At 45.5% G+C, this 20,404-nt stretch overlaps 1 protein-coding gene across 1 annotated transcript in view; it reads left to right on the forward strand.

Annotated features, from left to right (window-relative positions):
* The first annotated feature begins 2,439 nt into the window (after positions 1–2,439).
* Positions 2,440–20,404, forward strand: part of LOC104477206 (uncharacterized) — a 34,394-nt gene continuing 16,429 nt past the window's right edge. Inside the window, exons 1-6 of the mRNA XM_086755929.1 lie at positions 2,440–2,455; positions 7,761–7,920; positions 9,570–9,661; positions 10,868–11,100; positions 17,763–17,999; positions 19,469–19,546. Coding sequence (XP_086612055.1) covers positions 2,440–2,455; positions 7,761–7,920; positions 9,570–9,661; positions 10,868–11,100; positions 17,763–17,999; positions 19,469–19,546 — 816 coding nt within the window. The remainder of the gene's footprint in view (positions 2,456–7,760; positions 7,921–9,569; positions 9,662–10,867; positions 11,101–17,762; positions 18,000–19,468; positions 19,547–20,404) is intronic.

The following is a 20,404-nucleotide window of genomic DNA, read 5'->3' on the forward strand; positions in this document are numbered from 1 at the left end:
TTTAAAGTCTCCAGGTGACCAGGTGTTGGAAGGGGAGGTCTTGTCTCCACAGGGGAGACCAGTTACAAAACTAAGATTATCCAATCCAGGATGCACGTTAAGGGTGGCAAGAGCATTTGAAGACACGTGCGAGTACCAGGATGGGGTTGTATAATCAGCTGGTTTTATAATGCTTAAGTACAATAGGAGTGCATACATTAACTTCAAGCATGATGCCCTACAGCAAATTTAAAGTTATGAAAGGCAATTTGTGTGATCCTCCACGATGCTGAGGAACCTCCTTTGTGCTGCGGAGCCTCTGATCTGGCTGTGGCTCCAACTTGCACTTATGGGGTGAGACAGGAGCCATGGGGACAGGATCAACACAGGCTGTTTAAACCTCTTTTGAACTCACATTCCTGGGGTTCTCTTGCATTGAGGAAGGAGATGATTTTTTTTTGTTGTTGCTTTTAGCTTTTATGGTGGGTTTAAAAAAATAATCAGAGAGGGTTTGTCCCCTGAAGGGCTCTTTGGGGGATGTGCTGAGTTGTGATTCCTCTGCCCAGCTGCCTGCAGGGCTCTGAGATGCTGAGGTTTCCCTGCAGTGGAGTAATTTCAGGATTAGCAATGTGCTCCGGGCAATGGTATCTGGGCCTTAAGGACCCTGCCTTTTGGGTCCCAGGCTTTCCTGCAACTGTCACCTATTGTCTTATTAAGATGATGCCAGGAGACCCCTGACCCAAAGGCATGTTGATCCTGTGGGATGGGCTCATCCACAGGGATGAATTTCCCTTCTCTAGGAAGAGATGGTGTGGTGGGGACTGGCGGGCGGCTGAGCTGGCGGTGGCAGCTAGCACCCTGCTCCCCACGTGAATGAGGGATGGACAATTCACTTTTCCATATGATTTTTCCAGCTGGGGCTGTCGGAGAGCCCCGGGCTCAGCTTGCCACACCAAATGCTCCCTCGGCATACGGCTCTGCGTGGTGAGAGAAAGGGAAGATCTTCTTTAGCCCAAAGTCACCTCCAAAGCTAGCAGAAGTGGATTAGATGGCATAGTAAAGCTCTTAGCCTGTTTACCAAATACTCATCTGAAGTTTTAGCTCCTAATCCAAACACAATTTAGATTGCTTTCCACAGGGGCTGCAGATCTAATGCAGTTTGTTGTTTACTAAATCATAAGATGGAATAATCTTAGGTATGCAAGTCTCTTCGTCTTGTTTATTTGTTTTGATTAATGCAAATCCACTGGGCATTGGGACTTATTTTATTTGCTTTTCTTCTACACTTTTGTTCTGTGCATTTACTTATTTTCCATTTATACTTTCCTGTTCTATTCTGGGGGCATTGAAACATCTTCTCTTTCATTTTAGAAGCTGGTGAATTGACTTTCCAACCTTTGTTTGCTTGCCATAGCCAACGACTGCCATGTTCTTGTACCATCCATCCTGTAGAGGGGCTGCCAAGAGCCTTGCAGTGAAGACCTGCTCCCCCAGCCTCTCCACCTCCTCTGCCCAGCCCCAGGCGCTCTCGGCACGCTTTGCAGGTATGTTGAGTCGATCGTTGGCTGAACTAGCCTGGGGTGATACATCCCAGAGGTGAAAGATGCTGTTCCAATTATGGGATTGTCCATGTTTCCTCATTCAGTTTGTGTTTCATCTACATGGAGAGGAGACAGCTGGCCAACCTCAGCTCCATCACATGCTCTTTAATTACTTTCCTTTAATTCCTCACTAGCCTTTTCTGCTCTAACTCTGCTATAGGCCAGCTGAGGCTTTTGGATACCTTGGATGTTCCCAGTGGTGTCTCCTGACGCCTCCTCCAGCCAGTGCATTCCTGGGACTCTTTCTGGGGGTGTGGGACCACTGGTAGCTGTGTGACACAACCTTCTCCAGCCGATGAAGAGACCCAGCCTCTGAGCTGGACCCAAGAGCAGTGGGTGCTCCAGTGTTTGGCTGCGTGGGGCAGCAGGTGACTTCGTAGCGATGGACCACTTGTAGATAATCTGGGGTTCAAAGTCCTGGGACCTTTTTGGCCTCATACCTGATGGTTTAGCTGGGACACATGTCTGTTCTATGTAACCAGAAGGTTATGAAATTGCTGATTATCTCCTTGAGAAGCCAGCAGTGTCCTGAGGTCAGGAAGTGAACATTGCTCTTACATAAAGCGAAAGCATTGAAAGTCGGCTTTATTTCTTCTCTTCTTTATTCCTGTCAGATGCTGTTTGATCTCACCCACCGCCCATACTCTGGGTGGGGACAGGCGGGTGCAGCTGGAGTGGATGCAGCCCCAGCCCGGGGCCATCCTCCCTGCGCAGCCTCTCCCCAGAGCTGGGGCTCTGCCCAGGTGACGGTGGGTGGAGAAGCTCATCCCCTTGACGAACACCTGAGCACCAACGTGCTGCTCTGCAGAGGCAGCAAACCCACAGCAGCATCCTCTGAGGCTGGGGGACAAGAAGCAACATGCATAATCCTGCAGGTAAACTCCCTGTGTGGGGTGGGGAGCTCCAGGAGAGATGGTGTGACAGGAGGGGACACTGTGTGATGTCTCAGTCCTGGGTCGCCCACTGCCCCGCAGAGATGTGACCTGTGGCTTGGCAGAAAGGAGCAGAGGAAGGGCTTACTGGGGAGAGGAGTGTGAGGCTGAGCAGGGGAGGTGGGTCTGCAAGAACCTGAAGCGGAGGGCGGAGGACACTCCCTGGAGAAAGGGATGGGTCGGAAGGTGGACACTCACAGTGCCCAGGGAGCTTTGGCTGTGACTCATTTCTGATAGACTGGGATGCTTGTTTTATAAATGTTTTTTCCGCAACTCTAACCTTGCCTCAGTGCTTTCTGCGATAGCCACGTGTGCCTGGTGTGGCACATACAGCGGGATGTTTGATGCCTTTTTTTGGGCGTTTTCTAAAATCAACAGCTGAGTGTGGGAATGCGGGCTGCTCTGAATAGAGTGACTTTGCTCTCCCACAGCCTGGTCTAAAGCCTGTTGAAGCTGTCAAAAGACTCCCCTGGACTGCTTTGGGCTTTGGATCCCGCTGTCAGAATGTACCACTTACCCCGCTGCATGCGGTGTCCTTTATTACGTGTGGAAATAATGGGGTGCTTTGTGTACTCTGCCAGTGCCAGAGCCTCCTAACGCAAGCAGAGGAGCGCTGGGGAGCATCCAGCTTTTCTACTTCTTTTCCAGCAGGAGAGCTCATGGAAAATGAGTCAGCTGACATATGGTCTCTATCAGGCTGAGAGCTGGGGCTGTACAGCCTGGGGAAGAGAAGGCTCCAGAGAGACCTTACAGTACCTAAAGGGGACCTACAGGGAAGACAGGGAAGGACTTTTGACAGGGGCATGTAGTGATGTGTCAAGGGGTAATGGCTTTAAACTGGAAGAGGGTAGGTTTAGATTAGACACAGGGAAGAAACACTTCACTCTGAGGGTGGTGAGGCACTGGCACAGGTTGTCCAGAGAAGCCGTGCATGCCCCATCCCTGAAAGTGTTCAAGGCCAAGTTGGATGGGGCTTTGCGTGACCTGGTCTGGTAGAAGGTTCCCTGCCCATGGCAGGAGCGTTGGACTACGTGATCTTTAAGGTCCCTTCCAACACAGGCAGTTGGGTTTGGCCCATGCTGCCAGACCGCTCTTGGCCCCACGTGGGCTATGACATGCTTGTGTTCCGGTGCGTGGCCCTGCCCCAGCTCATTGGTGGTAGGTTTGGAGCCGTCGAGCAGCTCCAGATGTCCTACAACCACACTCCTGCTTCTTTCTGCTACAGCTCCATCCACACTGTGGGCGTATGTCACAGCTGGGTTTAATGTACTGGGGTCAAGCAGTAGCACAGGGTCTCCTAAGAGGCTGCAGTTCTGTGTGCAAAGTTCTGGTGGGGTAAGGAAACAGCTTGAGTGTTGCATTGCGGTTTCCATAAACAGGGTTGCCTGGTAAAACGCAGCGGCTGAGGTGTATTTACACGCTGAGATAGAGTGGTGAGTGTTGTGACAAGCCGTTGTCAGTGCCTGAGGTGCCCTGGTGAAAGTGATGGCTGGAACTGTTTGGGATGATTTTATCAGACTGGATTTCCAAATGTTTAGCACCGAGCAGCTCCTGCCGAAGCGCTTGGCACCCAAGCACCGAGCCATCCGGCAGCACAGTGTCCGGGGGATCCAGTTCAATGCTTTGCTCTAAGCTGGGATGGGGAGCTCTTCTGGAAGTCATTCCCCCTCCATGGCACTGCTCAGGGGACAGTGATGACCACACCTGCAGTCCTGGCTCTGACTTTAGTAGGAGCCAACAGTGCCTGATTTTGGAAAAAGTAGAAGCTGCAGTCTATTACTCAGCTTGGCTGTAAAACAGGCTGACTGCGCTCTCAGCATCTCTGAGGAAGAAGCTGGGAACCATCCTGCTGGCAACTGTGGTCCATTCTAAGCAATGCCACCTTATTTTTTTATGAAGCTGCTGGAGGCTTAAAGCAGCCCTTTCCTGCTCTTTCATGGTAGGGCTTGAACTCCTCTCCTTTGCACCTGGCAGCATTTCCTCTGAGTGAGCTTTTTTTTTTTTTTAACCCCCTTGTATGTATGAAAAATATAATGTGAGGGAAAAAGACGTCTGTGCATAGATAGAGCCGTGGGAAGGCAACAAAGCAATCTAGTTTAGTGCTTAATATAGCCCAGCAGCTTTTTGCTGGTGTTATGCAAAACTATGCACTAAAAATGAAGCACTTTTCCTGGAGTAACATAAAGAAAAAAATGTAGTTACATAAATTTTTCTCTCACCTTAGTGCTCAGAGCCTTGAGGGCAGCCAGCCCTGAGCTCTGCTCTGACTTGTTGGGTGCTTGCATAAATGAAGGCAATTCTGACCTCTGCTGTTGGCCCAAAGCATCACCAGGCTGTAAAAAAAAATGCAGCACTTCCTGAAAAGATTGTATAATCTGAGATACAGAGCTGATGTTGGCACAGGCTGCAGGCTCCCTCTCCCCGGTAGCACGTCTTGGCGCTTGCGATCAGTGTTATAACACAGGTTACAAAACAGCTGGAGGTAAGTCTTGTTTCCCCCTCCTTGAGTAACAAGGGATCCTTGTCCATTACTCATCCAGAAGAATAACATGATTACTAAAATCCGACATGAATTATAAACATGTTGTGTTTTTTTTTTCCCTAAATTGACAAAAAGCCTCAGAGTGCTTGGCAGGGAGGATGAGCAGATCCCGGCCTCCAGCATCCCGCAGCCTGGAGATGCTCGCTCACGTGGTGGTGAAAATACCGCACAAAGAAAACGTGTCTTCACACAACGTGTAGCTGGGCTGAGGGACTTGCTGAAGTCAACAAACTAACATGGTCTGGGAAGGGGGTAGTTATTCCTGCACTTGCAATTAATTATGAAAATGCTGAAAGAGACATAAGCTGCCCCTATGGCAAGAGATCAGCACGAGCTGTAAATCAAGTGCTGCTATAGCTGGCCTAAATCTGCCTTCCTCCTACGTTAGGTTTGGCTACTGCCATGAGCATGATGCTGTTTAGATGACTTCTAAGTCTGGTCCAGGCTGGCAATTTCCATGAGAAATGCACATATATTTTATGTTCCTTGTCTACATTCATATTTTTTGTTTTATAATTTGGGTAATGAAAGTTGTGCAGTTGTCTCAAAAAACAACAGAGTTGTCTTCCTAGTAGCTACAGAAAGCTGGGAAAAGCTGCTCTGAGCAACAGACCCTTGGGGAGGTTTAGACCTTTCCCCATTTCCAAAGACATGAGTTTATTCGCATGATGCCCCTTGGTAGCAGAGGAAAGAGCAGTCCCCAGCAACCAGAAGCCCTGGTGCTCTTTTGGTAACGGGGTCATCTGCTGTGCCTCCATTCATCTTGATGTGCTGGGGGGTTGTAGAAAGAGACACTCAAAGTGGCCAACTCCACAATGAGGAGACCTGACTATTTTTGCATCCTGCGTTAAGGATACGTAGTTGCTCGGTGTATCGGTCTCAGATTTATCCCTTGAAATGCTCAGACAGAGAAGACATTAAAAAACCAAACCCCCTCCTCATGCTACCACTTGGCTAGAAGCTGACTCCAGGCCACCTCCAAGGCTGGGTTAGAACACCCATAGGACCCAGTGTTGGGGGAATATATCCAAGGCGGCACGTTAAGCACATGGAAAGAAATGGGGAACAGAGAAGTCAGAGGTGTGTTTGTATCTTCACTTTGCAGTCTGATCCTTTAGTGATCTTCTGGTTAAAAGCTATTCCTAAAATACGCAGTTGCATTTGCCTTCATGCAGTCTTTCTCAACAGTGGGCTATGGGGGAGTTACCTATATGAAGTGACACTCTGATGTCCTCAGTGGCTTTGTACTTAAGCTCTGTTGACAGGCCATGGGGTGGCTGGATACCTTCTACAGTGTCCGAGACCCCACCAGAAACCCATCCTGAGATGGGGACATGGTGCCTGCAGCAACAACATTTCCATGTGAAACAGGGCTTTGCCCTACAGCTGCTGGGCTGGTACGAGCCAGTCCTCCAGAGGAAGCGTGTCCTCTTTTCACCCGCTTCACTTCTAGTTGTCTGCAGCTTTTCTATGATAGGGAACAAAATTCTGCCAGGAGCAATCTGCTCCACCCCAGTTACACTCACAGCTTACTTGCCCCGTGTCCCTGAAACGTGGTCTTGCCGGTGCTTTCATAACCCAGCACATGCTCTTACACTTGAGGAGTGGGGGAGTTTTTCTGAACTTTATCTTACTCTGTGGGGCCATAGCTCGCTGAGGTCCATTGTTGCATTGCTGCCATATGGGTTTTCTGGGGTCTCAGGGCAAGTACAGTGCCATGGGGAGAGGGATCTTGATCTTGGAGATGTTTCCACAGCCTTGGAAACACTGACATGTCATTGTGTTGTGCGTAACTGCTTCTCTTTACCTGAATGATCAGCTTTTGGCAGGGTTTGGCTTGTGAAAAGATGCTGGGAAATTTGCCCCGTGGTGCCAATGGGTTCAAGCATAGTTATTTTTTTGTGACCTGAGAAACAGAGAGTTCAGGGTGGTGCATCACCACCGCGAGCTGTTGTGGCAGGCTGAAGGCAGAAGGGTTAGGAGGTTGTGTTCCTGCCAGGGTGATTGCTACAACACCTGCTTAAAATCATTAGTTGAAGAGTATCTTTGATTTGATGCCATCATGGGTTTGGCACAATATTTTTTTTTTTTGTTTGAGTGTTTGTCAGTTTGGCTGCATTAAGGCAGGTGTAATGGTATTTTAGGCATGAGTATCACGAGTTTCTCTGCGGACTCTATACACAGCAGCCTCCGTGGCATGGACACGTGTCGAGGGCACTCGTGCACCCCGTTGGCATGCAAGTAGTGGAGATCCTTCTTTTGACAAGGCTAGACCCGGTGCCTGCATGTCCTGGCCTGAGAGGATCTGCTTGGTTTTGCAAGAGCGGTTTGAGAAATATTCTGTATTCTCCAAGGAAAAAGCTACCTAGAGGAGTGAGCTTCGTATGTAGTTGTTTGGTGTTCAATGTTTGTCTCAGAGCTTCAAAAGTGAAAATTCATGTTTTGGAAATATTCTTATCCTTTTCCTCTCACAAAAGGATCAACTGTGAGAAGAAAAAAAGGGAGAATGCATGCAACAAAAATGAATTAGAACTATAATATTTTTTCTGTTCAAAAAAATTTCCATAATTGTTTTCACAGTCCTCCAAAAACCTGTATTTTGTATGGAAAAAAAAAAAAGGCACTTGTTTCTTGCAGTCTGAATTCCTCTTCTGCTAATTTGAGCAGTTATGAAATCATTGTTCTTCCTTTTATTTCCCATGTCAGAAAGCCCAGCTGGCCTCATTGCTGAGAACCTTCTCAAAGCGAAAGAAATAGCCCTCTGTGAGTCTCGTGTTCCTGAACAGCTCAAGATTTACTTACAAAAAGCTCTTGATATTGCTCTTGGACTAGACCCTTACCTGGATGCAATGGCAACTTCAAAGAGGTATGGATGGTCCTTTGTAAGCTTGTGCTTTTTTTCTGTGATTGTACGAATATGTTCTCAGGTTTTCTGTTCAGAATATGCCATAAACTTGGGGGAAAGTAGAAGGAAGAAGAATGAGAGTCAACTGCACCCAAATATACAGCACAGTGTGCATGGACATGTGTGTGTCTGTGTGCACGAATGGCCTCGAGGAGAGGAGGTGAGAACAAAAAGTCCTAACTCTAAATTTGGGAAGATATTCTCCCAGTTGACTGTTGACTATGTCTGTGTTGGACCATAACCTGTGAAAAGTCATCAGGCCAGCCTCCACGTGGTGTCCGCTGAAACGCTCAAAGAATGAGCCCCTGGATCAAACTGGTGCTGGGATAAATAAAGAGTGAAGAAAACCTGCACCTCTGGATCCACCCTGTAATAACAACCTTTACATGCAGCTTTTATCTCCAAGCGCTCAACAAACATTAATTAATCTGCTAACTAAATTACTCCAGTAACTAAACTAATTAATTAAACTAATTTAAGGTATCATTAATTCAGAAGTCCAACTGATACCCTCGTTATTCTTTTTTTGAGCTACTGTATATTACCCAGCCATGTGGGGTCTGCGGAACGATTCCCATTTATCAGTGTACGTTTTAATATGTGGAAAAAGCCAGTTCTGTCTGAAATTGACAATGTGTAAACTGTTCCAGGCTGTGGATTATGGGAACGCTGAGTGTTCGTTCTGTTGCTGAAATAATAGCTGATAGTTGTTTGACTTACGCTTACTGTATGATAATAGCTATACATTATCTTATTAAAGTTGTTAAAGCATTTGTGAGGGGCAGAAAAGAGGTTATATGAAATGTTCTACTCTTTAAGTCTTGGATTATCTGAGTGTGGCTGACACGGGTTATGAATTCTTTCTCATTTTCCTGAGGAGTGGAGGGAGGAGCTGGGGGAAAAAAAAAGAAAGCTGAAATGGCTCTAAACTCTGGCCTGCAGAAGTATCACCAACCATTTCTGTTGGTTACTTTCTTCAGATAGGGTAATCTAATCTGGCTGGAGGCTATGGACTTCTTCCAGTCGTCTATTCTCTTCTCTTTATAATAAGTAGCATCTCACTTCATCCAAACTCATTGTCACAGGCCTGGCTTCTGTGAAATAGCAAGCGGAGATACCAGGTTTTTCTCATCGGTTTGTGAGGAAAACCAATTTTTTCCTGTCTTGCAAAAAATCTTTCCCCCCATTCTGCAATGAAAACTTTTTTTTTGGATGAAAAGATCCCCACTCTAGAGCTGAGCAAAACCTGGCCAGGTTAGCTGGAAAACTGTTTATTCCAAACCAGCAGACAGACAGACAACTGTCTGGGACCAACTGGAAATGGAAAAGATTTGAGGTTGAACAGTGAGGAACATTTTACTTCAGCCCCACAGCCCCTTCTTCCAAAGCCTTGATGGTTGGAGTGGCTGCCAGCACCAAGACGGACCTATTGCCAAGCCAGATCCTCTTAGGACTGTAGGTTAGCGATATTTGTGATGCTTCTGGGCTGTTTTTTCATGCTCATGCGGAGATTATCTTTTTCCAGGAGTTCTCGCTTGGTTGCTGGTTTTTATGCAGGATATTCAGGTTTTGGTTTTTATCATAATGTTGACATTTCTTTCTTTTTCCAGAAAAACTTCACCTGACCATGTCCCAGGGGACACTGGAGGAACTGAAACCAGAGTTAGGCTACAGGAAGAACACACTTCTGGCTCTTTGAATGGCAAGTTGGTGAACCAAGAGGATAAATGCGAGTTGTAGAACACTGGCCCAGGTTGCCCAGAGAGATGGTGGAAGCCCCATCCCTGGAAACGTTCAAGGCCAGGTTGGATGGGGCTCTGAGCAACCTGATCTAGTCGGGGATGTCCCTGCTCCTTGCAGGGGGGTTGGACTGGGTGGGCTTTAAAGGTCCCTTCCAACTCTAACCATTCTATGACTCTATGAAAATTGTGCCAGATTGGTTTAAAGGTTATCCCTGAGATCATCCTCTACACCATCTTGAGTGAGGATAGGATGAATGCAGTGGAAATAAAATGTGGGAAATTACTTTAAAAGAGAGATAAGACCTTCTTATAGGTTTCAGTCTTCCTTTTGTGTGAATTTTCCCTGCCGCCCGCCTCCTGTGCCCTTGTGTCCACACACACGGTGCCCACGCACATGCTCGTGTGTGCTTTAATTCACAGTACCAGCCCCGTCCCTTAGTGAGCAGCAGAGATTATTGTCCTCACTGGAAGGGGGAGGAAGGGAAAAATCACGTTGGTTTGGGTTTGGTGGTATCTGATAGGGACTGAGGTTCTTTTGTGGTGGAGGTGGCCTGTGGCCAAGCACTGTACCTTTTCAAGCAGCAGTCCCCATATAAAGCCTATTACACTAAATCCATTCCCAGATTCATTCTCCCCAGATGTTCCCATCTTTTGAGTAATACATCATCACAGTGAAGTACTCTTATAATGTATTACACTAATACATTGTTCGAAGGACACCACTGATGATAAATTTCTTAAATGATGGTGCTGTCTAGGGATAATGACTCTAAGAGCAAATGCAAGGTAATGTAGTGATTTTTTTTAACCGGGTTCCAGAAAGAATATGGAGACATCTTAAAGCCATTTTCATATGGGGGAAATGTTAAAATATGCAATATTTCAAGCACTATTTAACAAGCACTTGAACAATAGCAGCATTGATGATAAAGGTTCTACATTTAAAACCAGTCCCTTTATTCTGTTGTCTTTTAGCTGCATTTTAGATGAAATTTTGTCAGATTCTGTTGTTAAACCCTTATTTGAAAATGTTTTAAGATTAGTGGGTTTTTTGTGTTTTTTTTTTTTTTATGATCACTTAAAAGGTACATCTAATTTTCATTGTGAAAAGGGTACAGTCTTTATACTGGTTTTATTTTAAAATTTTCATTCCTGTCTTTCAACAGGCCAAATTTTTAGGATGTTTGTTCATATGATCAGAGCCAGGAAGATTTTATTAATCGGCAAGCTTAAAGGTTACAGTATCCTTGCTATTGCAGAAGAATTGCCAGATGACGGCAAAATCTTTGCCTGTGCAGAAGCGCCGTATCTCGGAGTGAACAGCCAAGAAGCGTTTGATTATTCTTCAGATGGTAAAAAGATAAGCATGCAAGTGGGACCGACAGCCGACACTTTGGAGGTAAAGTCAGTTGAAAGGGGAGTTTGGGAGCTCTTGTGCAGAGCAGATTAAAGAGTTTTGGGCAGGTCCTATTTCCTGCCCACAAAAGGCTGGGTAGTGACCCTAGTGTGCTTGTAAATATGTGAACACACTCTTGCACGGGAGTTATTTCTCATTCATGATGATGGTTTGATAGGACAGCTCTGTCATGCCAGATGTTTTTTTCTCTTCTTAACTAAAATACTGTGTGCCTTTGGATCAGAGGGATCACAAGCTCTAAATGTAGGTTGATAGGCTTCAGTGGAAGAGTTTTAGTTGACATGGGTGGGCTTTGTTTCAGGGACTCCAATTCCAAACACAACAAGCTGAATGAGTGTATCCGTGCCTGTTGGGCACGCTCTGAGAAGGACAGCTTGCTCCCAAGGACAACTCACTCCCAGTGCTCGCAAGAACTGGAAAAGTCCTGCAGAAGTTTGTAATTCATCCACAATCTGTCCGCAACCCTGTGGACCATTAGATCCCAAGTTTCTCACTTCCGGAGCAATACGATAGGCTTCAGATGTGCAAATGTATTATCTGTATTTGTTTAATACTGGCTAGTGACTTTATCCTGAGAAAGAGAGAAGCTTATGATTGCCAGCAGCTTGAGGAGTTTCATGTTTAATTCCAGTTTATGGATCTCCAGGATGCTGCTGCAGGTCTAGCATGCTAACAGGTGATGACCATGCCAGGTTCATTAAATAAATAGCTTTTTTATTATTAATGCAATCTAATTTGATCAGATTCCATTTTCAATCTGGATGTGTCATTGTGAGCTTGATTGTAGCTCTCTTTGCATTAACAGTACCATCTTTGTTTCTAAAATGAAATGGCCAGGAGCTTTCTGACCTCTGGCTTTCATGACCTCCAAGTTTGATAAGAACGAAACAAAGAGCTTTGCCAAGTGTATGAATAAACGAAACGTTACAGATCACCTGCAATGTGCAGCATTTAAAATCCCAGCTCCCCGCAGTGAGTGTGAAATTAATTGAATTGCTGTTGCTCTCTAGTGCCCATTCTGTGCAACTGACTTACTGTGACTGAATTAAAATATCTAGAGGCAGGCAGAATACATGCTGCGCGGAGATTAAAGAAAGCAGCAAAGACATGAAAATGAAAACCTTAAAACAGAACGTTGCAATTCATTTTATATTTTCCGATTGCAACGCGAAGGCACATCCTGACCCCAGTTCTGCAGGTACTCAGGGCTTTGAACAACTCTGATGGGAGTGGAGATGCTCGTGTTTGGCAGGAGACATCCTGGCACTGGAGACACCTCTCTGTGCAGGATTTCTGCACTGGGCTCTGAACTTTTGTTGCTCAACCTGGCAGGTATTTTGTCATTGGTATAAGGATAATCAAGATTGTCTTACAGGTCTAAATGATAAAGTGACGTGTTTGGGGACCTCTCTGGTGCCCTGGCATGTCGCGGTGGAGGACGAGCCAGTTGTGGGCAGGAGGCAGGCTGGGGCTAGCACAGCCACGCTCTCACAGCTCAGCTTTGTGGAGGAGAGCATTGATTCTGTCTCCCATCACCTGCAGGGAGAGGCCGGTCTAGTGCAGAGCTGGGTAAGAGATGCTGAAAAGCATGGTGAGATTCAGGAGAGCTGGAAAAAGCTCTGGCAAGGGTTGTCTTTGCTGTCCATGTTGTCTGCAGCCCTCGGTTTCTTTCCTCTTCCTCTACAAAAGCTAGAGGGCAGAGATGGTCACCCACCACTTGCTCTTTGGAGGTGGCTGCTGCAGCTTTCTTGCTGTGGTGTCTAGGGCTGGATTTTGCTTCCAAGGTGAGTGCAGTGGGGCAGAACTACTGCTTATCTGCTGCTTCTCAAATCTTTGCAGCAGTGCAAGTTCCTGGGAGCAGAGAACTTGCCTCAACGCACTGGCTCTTTCAAAAGCGCAAAAATGTCCTGTGGTATATAAATAAAACTACCTGGCAGGGAAGTCGTCTTCCACTGCATGAAGCTATAATTCAGAAACTGCAAACTGCCAGAAGGTATAGGATGTACACTCACTTCTGGTGTAAAACTGGTCCACCCAGGAGGTACATCCTAGCCTGGGGTAGAAGGTACCATCCAAGTGCTGCAGGATGTGTCCCGTGCTGCATCCACATTTGGTGTCAATGCCCTTCACAAGGAAAGCTGCTGGATGTTGCAGCTGTTGCCACAAGGATGCGATGCATCTGTGTCTGTGCCCCTCAGACAGTGGGGTCTTTGTGGCTCTGGCTCTTCCACCTATGAGCGCAGCTCATTGCCGCTGTGAGTGAACGGAGAGCAGTGCAAAGGCAGGACGTTAGTCCACAGTGGTGCCGTGACCAGGCTTTCTTAAGCCTCTTGCTGCTCCTTTGCATTATTGCACAGCGTTGGCAGGGATGGCCAGCTTCCCTATCTCTTGTCCCAGATCAAAGCCAGCTGCAAAACATCTGGGATTCGCAGCTGTCAAAGGACGCTAAATACCAGACAGGAGCTGCAGAGCTTGGGTACACAGTGGGGTACATTTGGTATCTGAGGGCACGATGGGAAAAAGTCCTCCTTTGCCATGCGTGAGGGACAAGCACTGCCAAGCTAGGTGAGGTCCCCACCAAAGCATGTAGCTCGTATACACCATGGCACAAGCCTCTGTGCCCAATAACCTTGGTAATTTTGACATAATCTTTGGCAATGTGGAGTCGGGGGAGCCTGTCCTTGGGTTCAGTCTGTGATACAGGTTCTTTTGGTGGAAATTAGCTACCTTTTCAATGTATCCTGGACCAACATTTAAAAACCTATCCCAACAACCTCAAGTCTAAACTCCGTTGTGTTGAACCTGAACAATGTGCCTTGCCGTGCCTCAGCTGTGAGCAAGAGGTCTGATCTGGCACAAAGAGCTTCCGTTAACTCCCAGTGGAGTTTTGGTTGAACAATGGATGCAGGATTGAGTCCAGAGGGAATGCAAACTACCAGGAAATTATTCCTATCCATGATTCTGATCCTTCCATTTTAAAATCGAAAATGCTACACAAAAAATAACACCGTGTTTGCGGCAGATTCTGCTGATTGTAGGGCATTGTATAAGCATGTCGGGGTTTTCTTTTTTCTTTTTTCCCTCCTTTTACCAGACAGAATAGGTGAAGAGGTTGAGCTGCAGATCTCATTTCTCCTGTTTTGCTGCTTGTGAAGTCTGCCAACAGAATCCACCTTGACAAAGTCAAGGACTCTGCGTTTAATGTTGAACTGAGTGAATAAATTATGCATGAAATTGTGTCGGAGTCTCTAGTGTGCAGAATTGCTCCTTTTGATATGAAAGGTTAATTCAGAAAGGAGTCCAAAATAGCTGGAAATTGTGGGGATAAGTGGATAGTATTCACTGTTGTGAGCTGTTATTACTAGAAATTGCATTCCCTCTCTAGCTTCCCTAGAGATTTAGCTTTGCCGGTGAATATAAACTGTACTCAATAGAATAGCATTTAGGAGTAACAAGAGTGTATGTCCACATACATAAAATATTCTAATGGTGTTTTAAAAGGAAGCTGTACTTTTTCATGTATTCTGTGTACCCTAAGGATGGATTGCTATTGCGTTTAGGTCAAGAACAAGACATAGGGAAGGTAATAAGTTTTGAGTACATCTTTATTACAAATATGCTGACAGTATGATCCATATCAAAGGAACTGGACAGTCATTTTTTCTGATTGAGTTTGTATGTGCCTTATTGAGAGAGTGTTGTCTCTGATCAGGACTCCAATCAGGTTTTCTCTCAGCTTTGGTAGAAGATTCATTCATGTTTTTATTTGGGATGTCCTCTCCCTGATCTTTTGCCTTATCTGTCAACCAGCGCTGCTCTTCCTTTTCTATTCTGGTGCATCTCCGCTATGCAATGCAGTGCCACAAGTTGTTTTTTTTTTCTTTTTTAACCAAAAGGAAGTTAATGACTCACTGTAAGCAAAAGCATTAATTTTAGCCAAGTTTGCTCTGAGTTAAGACACTTCTTGTTGCCATCTGTTACCATCTACGATGCCTCTGTAGCAAGGAGCAGGGATTGCACCGTAAACATTCAGGAAATTAGTTTCAGCGGGACATTTTGCAGGCAGATTATTTCCTTCTGGATCTCAGCTATCCTCACAGCTGGAGATGTTTGGGCTCTGCCTTTCTCCTAGCAGAGGAGAAAGGCATCTCCAGCGTGCTGGGAGGTCCCAGGTAGGGCCAGGCCTGTTCTGGGAGGAGAAGGGTGGTCAATCCCTCCTTTTAAACCCCTTATCCGTTAGAAGAGGGACAGCAGTGAGTGCTGCTCTTCTCTCCATCACTGCACTGAGATTTCCAGTGCTTGGCTTTGCAATCAGAGCCACCAGTACAGCAGTGTTATTTCTTTCTGGCTCTCCTGGTTCAGCAGTGGGTGTTGGCAGAGAGACATGCCTTCCGCAGGAGGAAACCCTCTCCAGTGTGGTACCCTGGCCACGGTGACCCGTGCTTTGCTCGCCATAGAGCTCCAGGAAGGGGAGCGTTTTCCCGTTCCTGTGGCTCTTAGCCTTTTGTGTAGATGCTGCTCCACGGGCAAAGCAGGGTTCAAGGAATTCCATGGATTCCCCTTATAGGCCTGGAGCTGTTTAGGGAAAACCCAACAGCAGTCTTGAAGCTGTGGAAACAAACTGGCAGTATGGTTTATCTGAAGACATCAGAAGACAGATAAGAAGGAGATAAGCTGTCAGCAGGTAGACAACACAGAAAGAGAGCTGAAATAAGAAGTCCAGCTAATATCCTAAGAGCTACACAACTCCATATGGACCTAATGAAGTCAATGCATAAAAGTGAGATTCTTTTTCATTAGGGAGCCATACCATGGAGCAGTAGTAACATATGTTCAGAGATGGCCACATCTGCTTCTGAATGTCTGCCCCCCACCTCCTCCACTCAGGAAGGTTACAAGTCAGAAAGTAGTGATAAGTCATGATAATTACTTGAATTTTGCTCAGCTCTTCTCTCTGGGGAATGAGACCTCTAATCTCTCTTCCTGATGGACTCCTCCTCCCAGCTTTCATCTTCTGACCCTTCCTTAAATATCCGCATAGGACAGACTGGCTGAGTTGCAACTTGATATGAGATGCTCTTCTGAGTAGCAAAAATGTTCCTGCTAGTTTCCCACAATACAGCTCAAGAGGGAACTAGGGCAAAATTCTCTTACTGGTCATGAAATGAAAATAGAAATCCCACAAAACTGGATGTCCTAGTTTCTGCTACATTTATTATAAACCAGCATATATTTGGCCTTAAGGTCTTTTTTCATTCCAGTGTATTATCCTAAATGTGGATTCATGAATGATTTTGGCAGAACTTTGTGCTATCAAGCATCTGCAGTTAGGTGTGACTGTCCAGGCTCTCAGGCAGGCTTAATTTCTTAACCACTAACAAGCTCACAATGACACCAGTTTGCACAATGAAGTAATTCAGAGCTTGAATGATCCACTTTCTGCTACTTCTGTGTCTGAATGATGCGCTCCCTGTTTCAGAAAGGCTCCTGAAATCTCTGTTTGGGAGCCATCAGCCTCACTCTTAAAAACAAATTAGTTTTTCACATTCTGTTGCCATTTGTTATTGATGCTTTCTCTCGTTCATCTCAGAGGATCGCTCATCACTCATTGTGCACAATGTCTCCAAACACAAAAGGGAAATCTGGACACAAGAAGTGCTGTTAAAAGTTGTGGTAGAAACAGTGAGTTCTGGAAAACATAATTGTTTCTCTTTTCACTCAAAATGCCAAGACTTGAAAGCATTTCTGCTTGCCGAGATAGGTGGATGAGCCGTTGTTTCATTGCAACGCACACAGATGCAGTTAAATAGTCCCAGATGGAATCTGAAATATTCCATAGCAGCCTCTTGGGCAGCGAGTGCATTAACTGCCACAGGAGAAGGCTGTAAAGGCTCCCATCTGGTCATCCATCAACACTTTTATACATTATCATCAGCAGCCTGCTTGGAGGGAAGGTGTGCCACATTTCTGAAAATCCAATTAGATGATAGCAGCCAGTTCTCTTTTATCCTCTCTGTTGCTGAGCCATCCAAAGCATTTTTTTTAGATTAAAGAAACATCATTTTCCTTCACAGGAGCTGTGCTGCTTTATCTCTATCATGACCTGTTCTTTTATGTGCTTTATAATTCTATTATTAATTGGGATTTCAACCATTTTCCTGCTACTGAAGTGGGACTCACTAGTCTGCAATTCCCAGGGTCAGCCTTATGCCTCTTTTTTCCCAAAGACTGATATAATTGCCACTCTTCAATTTGTTGATAGTTACTCTTTTGAGAAGAGATATCTTACGGCAGCACCTCAGCCTCAGGGTTTGATGCCAGTCCTCTCCCTTACCCTGATGGATTAACTCGCTTTGACTCTAGATACGCAGATGTTTCTGCTGTAACTCTCAAGCTGGGATGAGCCATCCTCTTTTATATCCTGATTTTCTTTGAGAGGTTCAGAATTTTGGGCACCAGCATTGCTGAAGGATTGTTTGTAAAGCATGGCAAACTCCTGAGACCTCCAGAAGTAATTCTAGTGATGTTACCTTAAAAGAAAGGATTCCTTATGATTTAGGTTTTATATAAAGGACATGTTAATGGCACGACTTTCAAGTTTCAGGTAAATAATTAGTGTTTTCTCCAACATCATTTTTTCCCAGGCATTACATGCTGAGGATGAGCACTTTGATATAGTCTTTATTGATGCTGATCAAAGGAACTCTGTTAACTACTACAGCTTTGTCATGGATAACCACTTGCTGAGAATGGATGGACTGATCTGTGTAGAGAATACACTCATGAAAGGACAAGTCTACCTGGAGAACATATCTGATGAAAAAGTACTAGCTGTCAGAAAATTAAATACAGTGATTAATTCAGATCCTCGTGTTGAGCAGGTTAGTGCAATGCAATTGGTTAAGGTGCCTGTGATACTGTATCTATAGATTTTGCAAAGTACTCTTTAAAATGTTTCTTTTGTTGGTGCCATTATCCAGGGGACCTAAAATGAACTCAAATTTTATTATAATTCACCTCACTTGAGCTCTATATAGGAGTTTCTATATTCAGAAATGGACCCCACTCTCTGTCTCCATCATACGCAGTGTTAAAGGCAAGATAAAAGCGGAGCACTTCAGAGTGAATAATCAGCTCTGCAGTACAACCAAGGAACCGCCGCTCCGCTCTAAACGCTCTGGAGGCTGTAGGTCACCCCCAGAAAAACAGGAGTCAACAAAGTCCTACTCCAACAAGAGAGAAAAAACAAAAAGTAATGGGATGCATAAACAATATGCTGTGGTTTTAGAGGCAAAATTAGATAAATATCCTCCACGGCTTTGAAAGCAGATGTGAATCATGCTACCCCAGGGCAGTCTCACCAGCCTGCAAAGCTTGCTCTCATGCTACAGCTGCATGGGGTGGCAGAGGGGCTGCTGTGGCTGGATGGAGCCACCGAGGACAGATGGATCCCTGTCCACCCTCCTGCGCTGCCAGGCTGTCCCATGATGGGACAGGTGAGGTCTGAAACCTCCGTTCCAGGTGCCTCCTCCCACACCCCCCTACCATAGCTCTCCACGGCACAGGATTGTGGGGCTCATGCCCAGAGGGTTTTCGTGTGCACCTTGTAGGCTTAAGGTCCTTGTCTATCTGCAGGTCAGATGGCCTCTAGAGGTGCCTCCTGTGATTCTGTATTTATTCTATTGTCAGCACAACTATCAGCTAATTTACCGGGAGCAATAGCTTTTCTTTGTAGAGGAGGGAAAGATTAATGACAGTTTTCCATGCCCTGAATCTTACTGTTAGCCATTCAGTGCATGTAAATAGCATGTTGTTTCCGTAGCTGATGTTCTAACGGATTGATATTAGTGTTGAATCTCCAATGCTGAGTGCAGCTTTCACTGAAGTGTGGTAATGGTATCAAAACCCACTGACATCCATCTATGGATGCAGGACAGATGTTCTAGCAAATGCTGAAGAAAAAAGTTGAAGAACACCAAAGTGTTGCTATTGTGGTTTGCTGAGCCCCAGGAATAAGACTGGAATATCCTCATGACAGTGTTAGCTAGGCAGTGGAAACCCAGAAACCTCAGCAGCTGACACAAATCAGTGACAATTAGAAAATGGAGAGACACAATTGCATTTTTTTCCTGGTGTTTGTGGAAGCTGTGAGTTTGGAAGAGGAATGTAAGCAAATACAAGTGCCTGACATATTTGTGTTGGAAGGAATTTCAGCTAAAGAGTAGGAGTAGGAGAAAATCTGCAGTGGCCTATGGAAGGAAGGACTGTCCTTCATATTGGTGGAATCTGGGTAACAGAAAGCCAGGTACAAAGTAGTTGAGAACCCTGTGTTCATGTATTCTCTTTGCAGATTATTTTACCTGTGCAGAGTGGACTGACCGTCATTCGAAGAAGCTCTGCACCTCCAGATGCAGTGATTGAATCCAAGGTGTGTATTTTCTCTCTGCAAGCACTTCTGGGAAAATTTTGGCTCTGCTGAGGACAGTGATAAAATAATTTCCAGGGGTTTGGTGGCAAGAGCTCAAACTCATGTTCTGTTGTACAGTAGTGCTCTGCAGCATGGACATACCAACTTCGGGCTTGGCACATACTAGCCTCACTAGTCCAGGGCTACACTAAAGCTATTAAATATTGATTTCTCATGCTCCCTGGTCCTTCCCGTGCAGGGGAATGTGGGCAGGTAGAGCTGGGGCACAGCTGTAATGAACCAGTGCAATATTTCTGAAATAGCTCATTTTGTTGCCCAAAGACAGCACGTGATGCCCTCCTATGGTCTCTGAACTTAATATTTTCATGGCCTTAGATTTTGCATGTCCTGTGGAAAAGATGGTGCTTTTATCTTTCTCCATTTTATGTAGTGGGCATCATCCAGCTGTAATGAAATTCCCATCTGGAACCATAATGGCCTAACTCTGTAAATCCAGACCAAAACATCTTGATTGTTTTGCAGTTTCTGAGTGCTCCCAAAGCTACACCCACTGGTAATTCCTGGCATTTCAAACCCAGTATTTTAAACATCTTGTATTTTCCATTTTGATTCCAGGGAGGGGGAAATGATGTATGGCAGCCGATCAGATGACAGCTTGGTTTAAGTTATTGGCTGATATCTTTATTTGTGCACCAGCCTTGTGAAGATATTTTGATTGCACTTTACTTGAGCCAAATCCTGCCTTCGGGAACTTGTTCTTCGCCTCTGTGTCTTCCTGGAGCCAGCTGAGCCCAAAGGCAGGATTTGGCCCTGGGGCTGAAATAGCTGCAAGACTTGATCAGTGATCTTCTGAGAGGT

Source organism: Chlamydotis macqueenii, chromosome 10, assembly GCF_036417535.1.
Source record: "Chlamydotis macqueenii isolate bChlMac1 chromosome 10, bChlMac1.mat, whole genome shotgun sequence".
Taxonomy (NCBI): Eukaryota; Metazoa; Chordata; class Aves; order Otidiformes; family Otididae; genus Chlamydotis; species Chlamydotis macqueenii.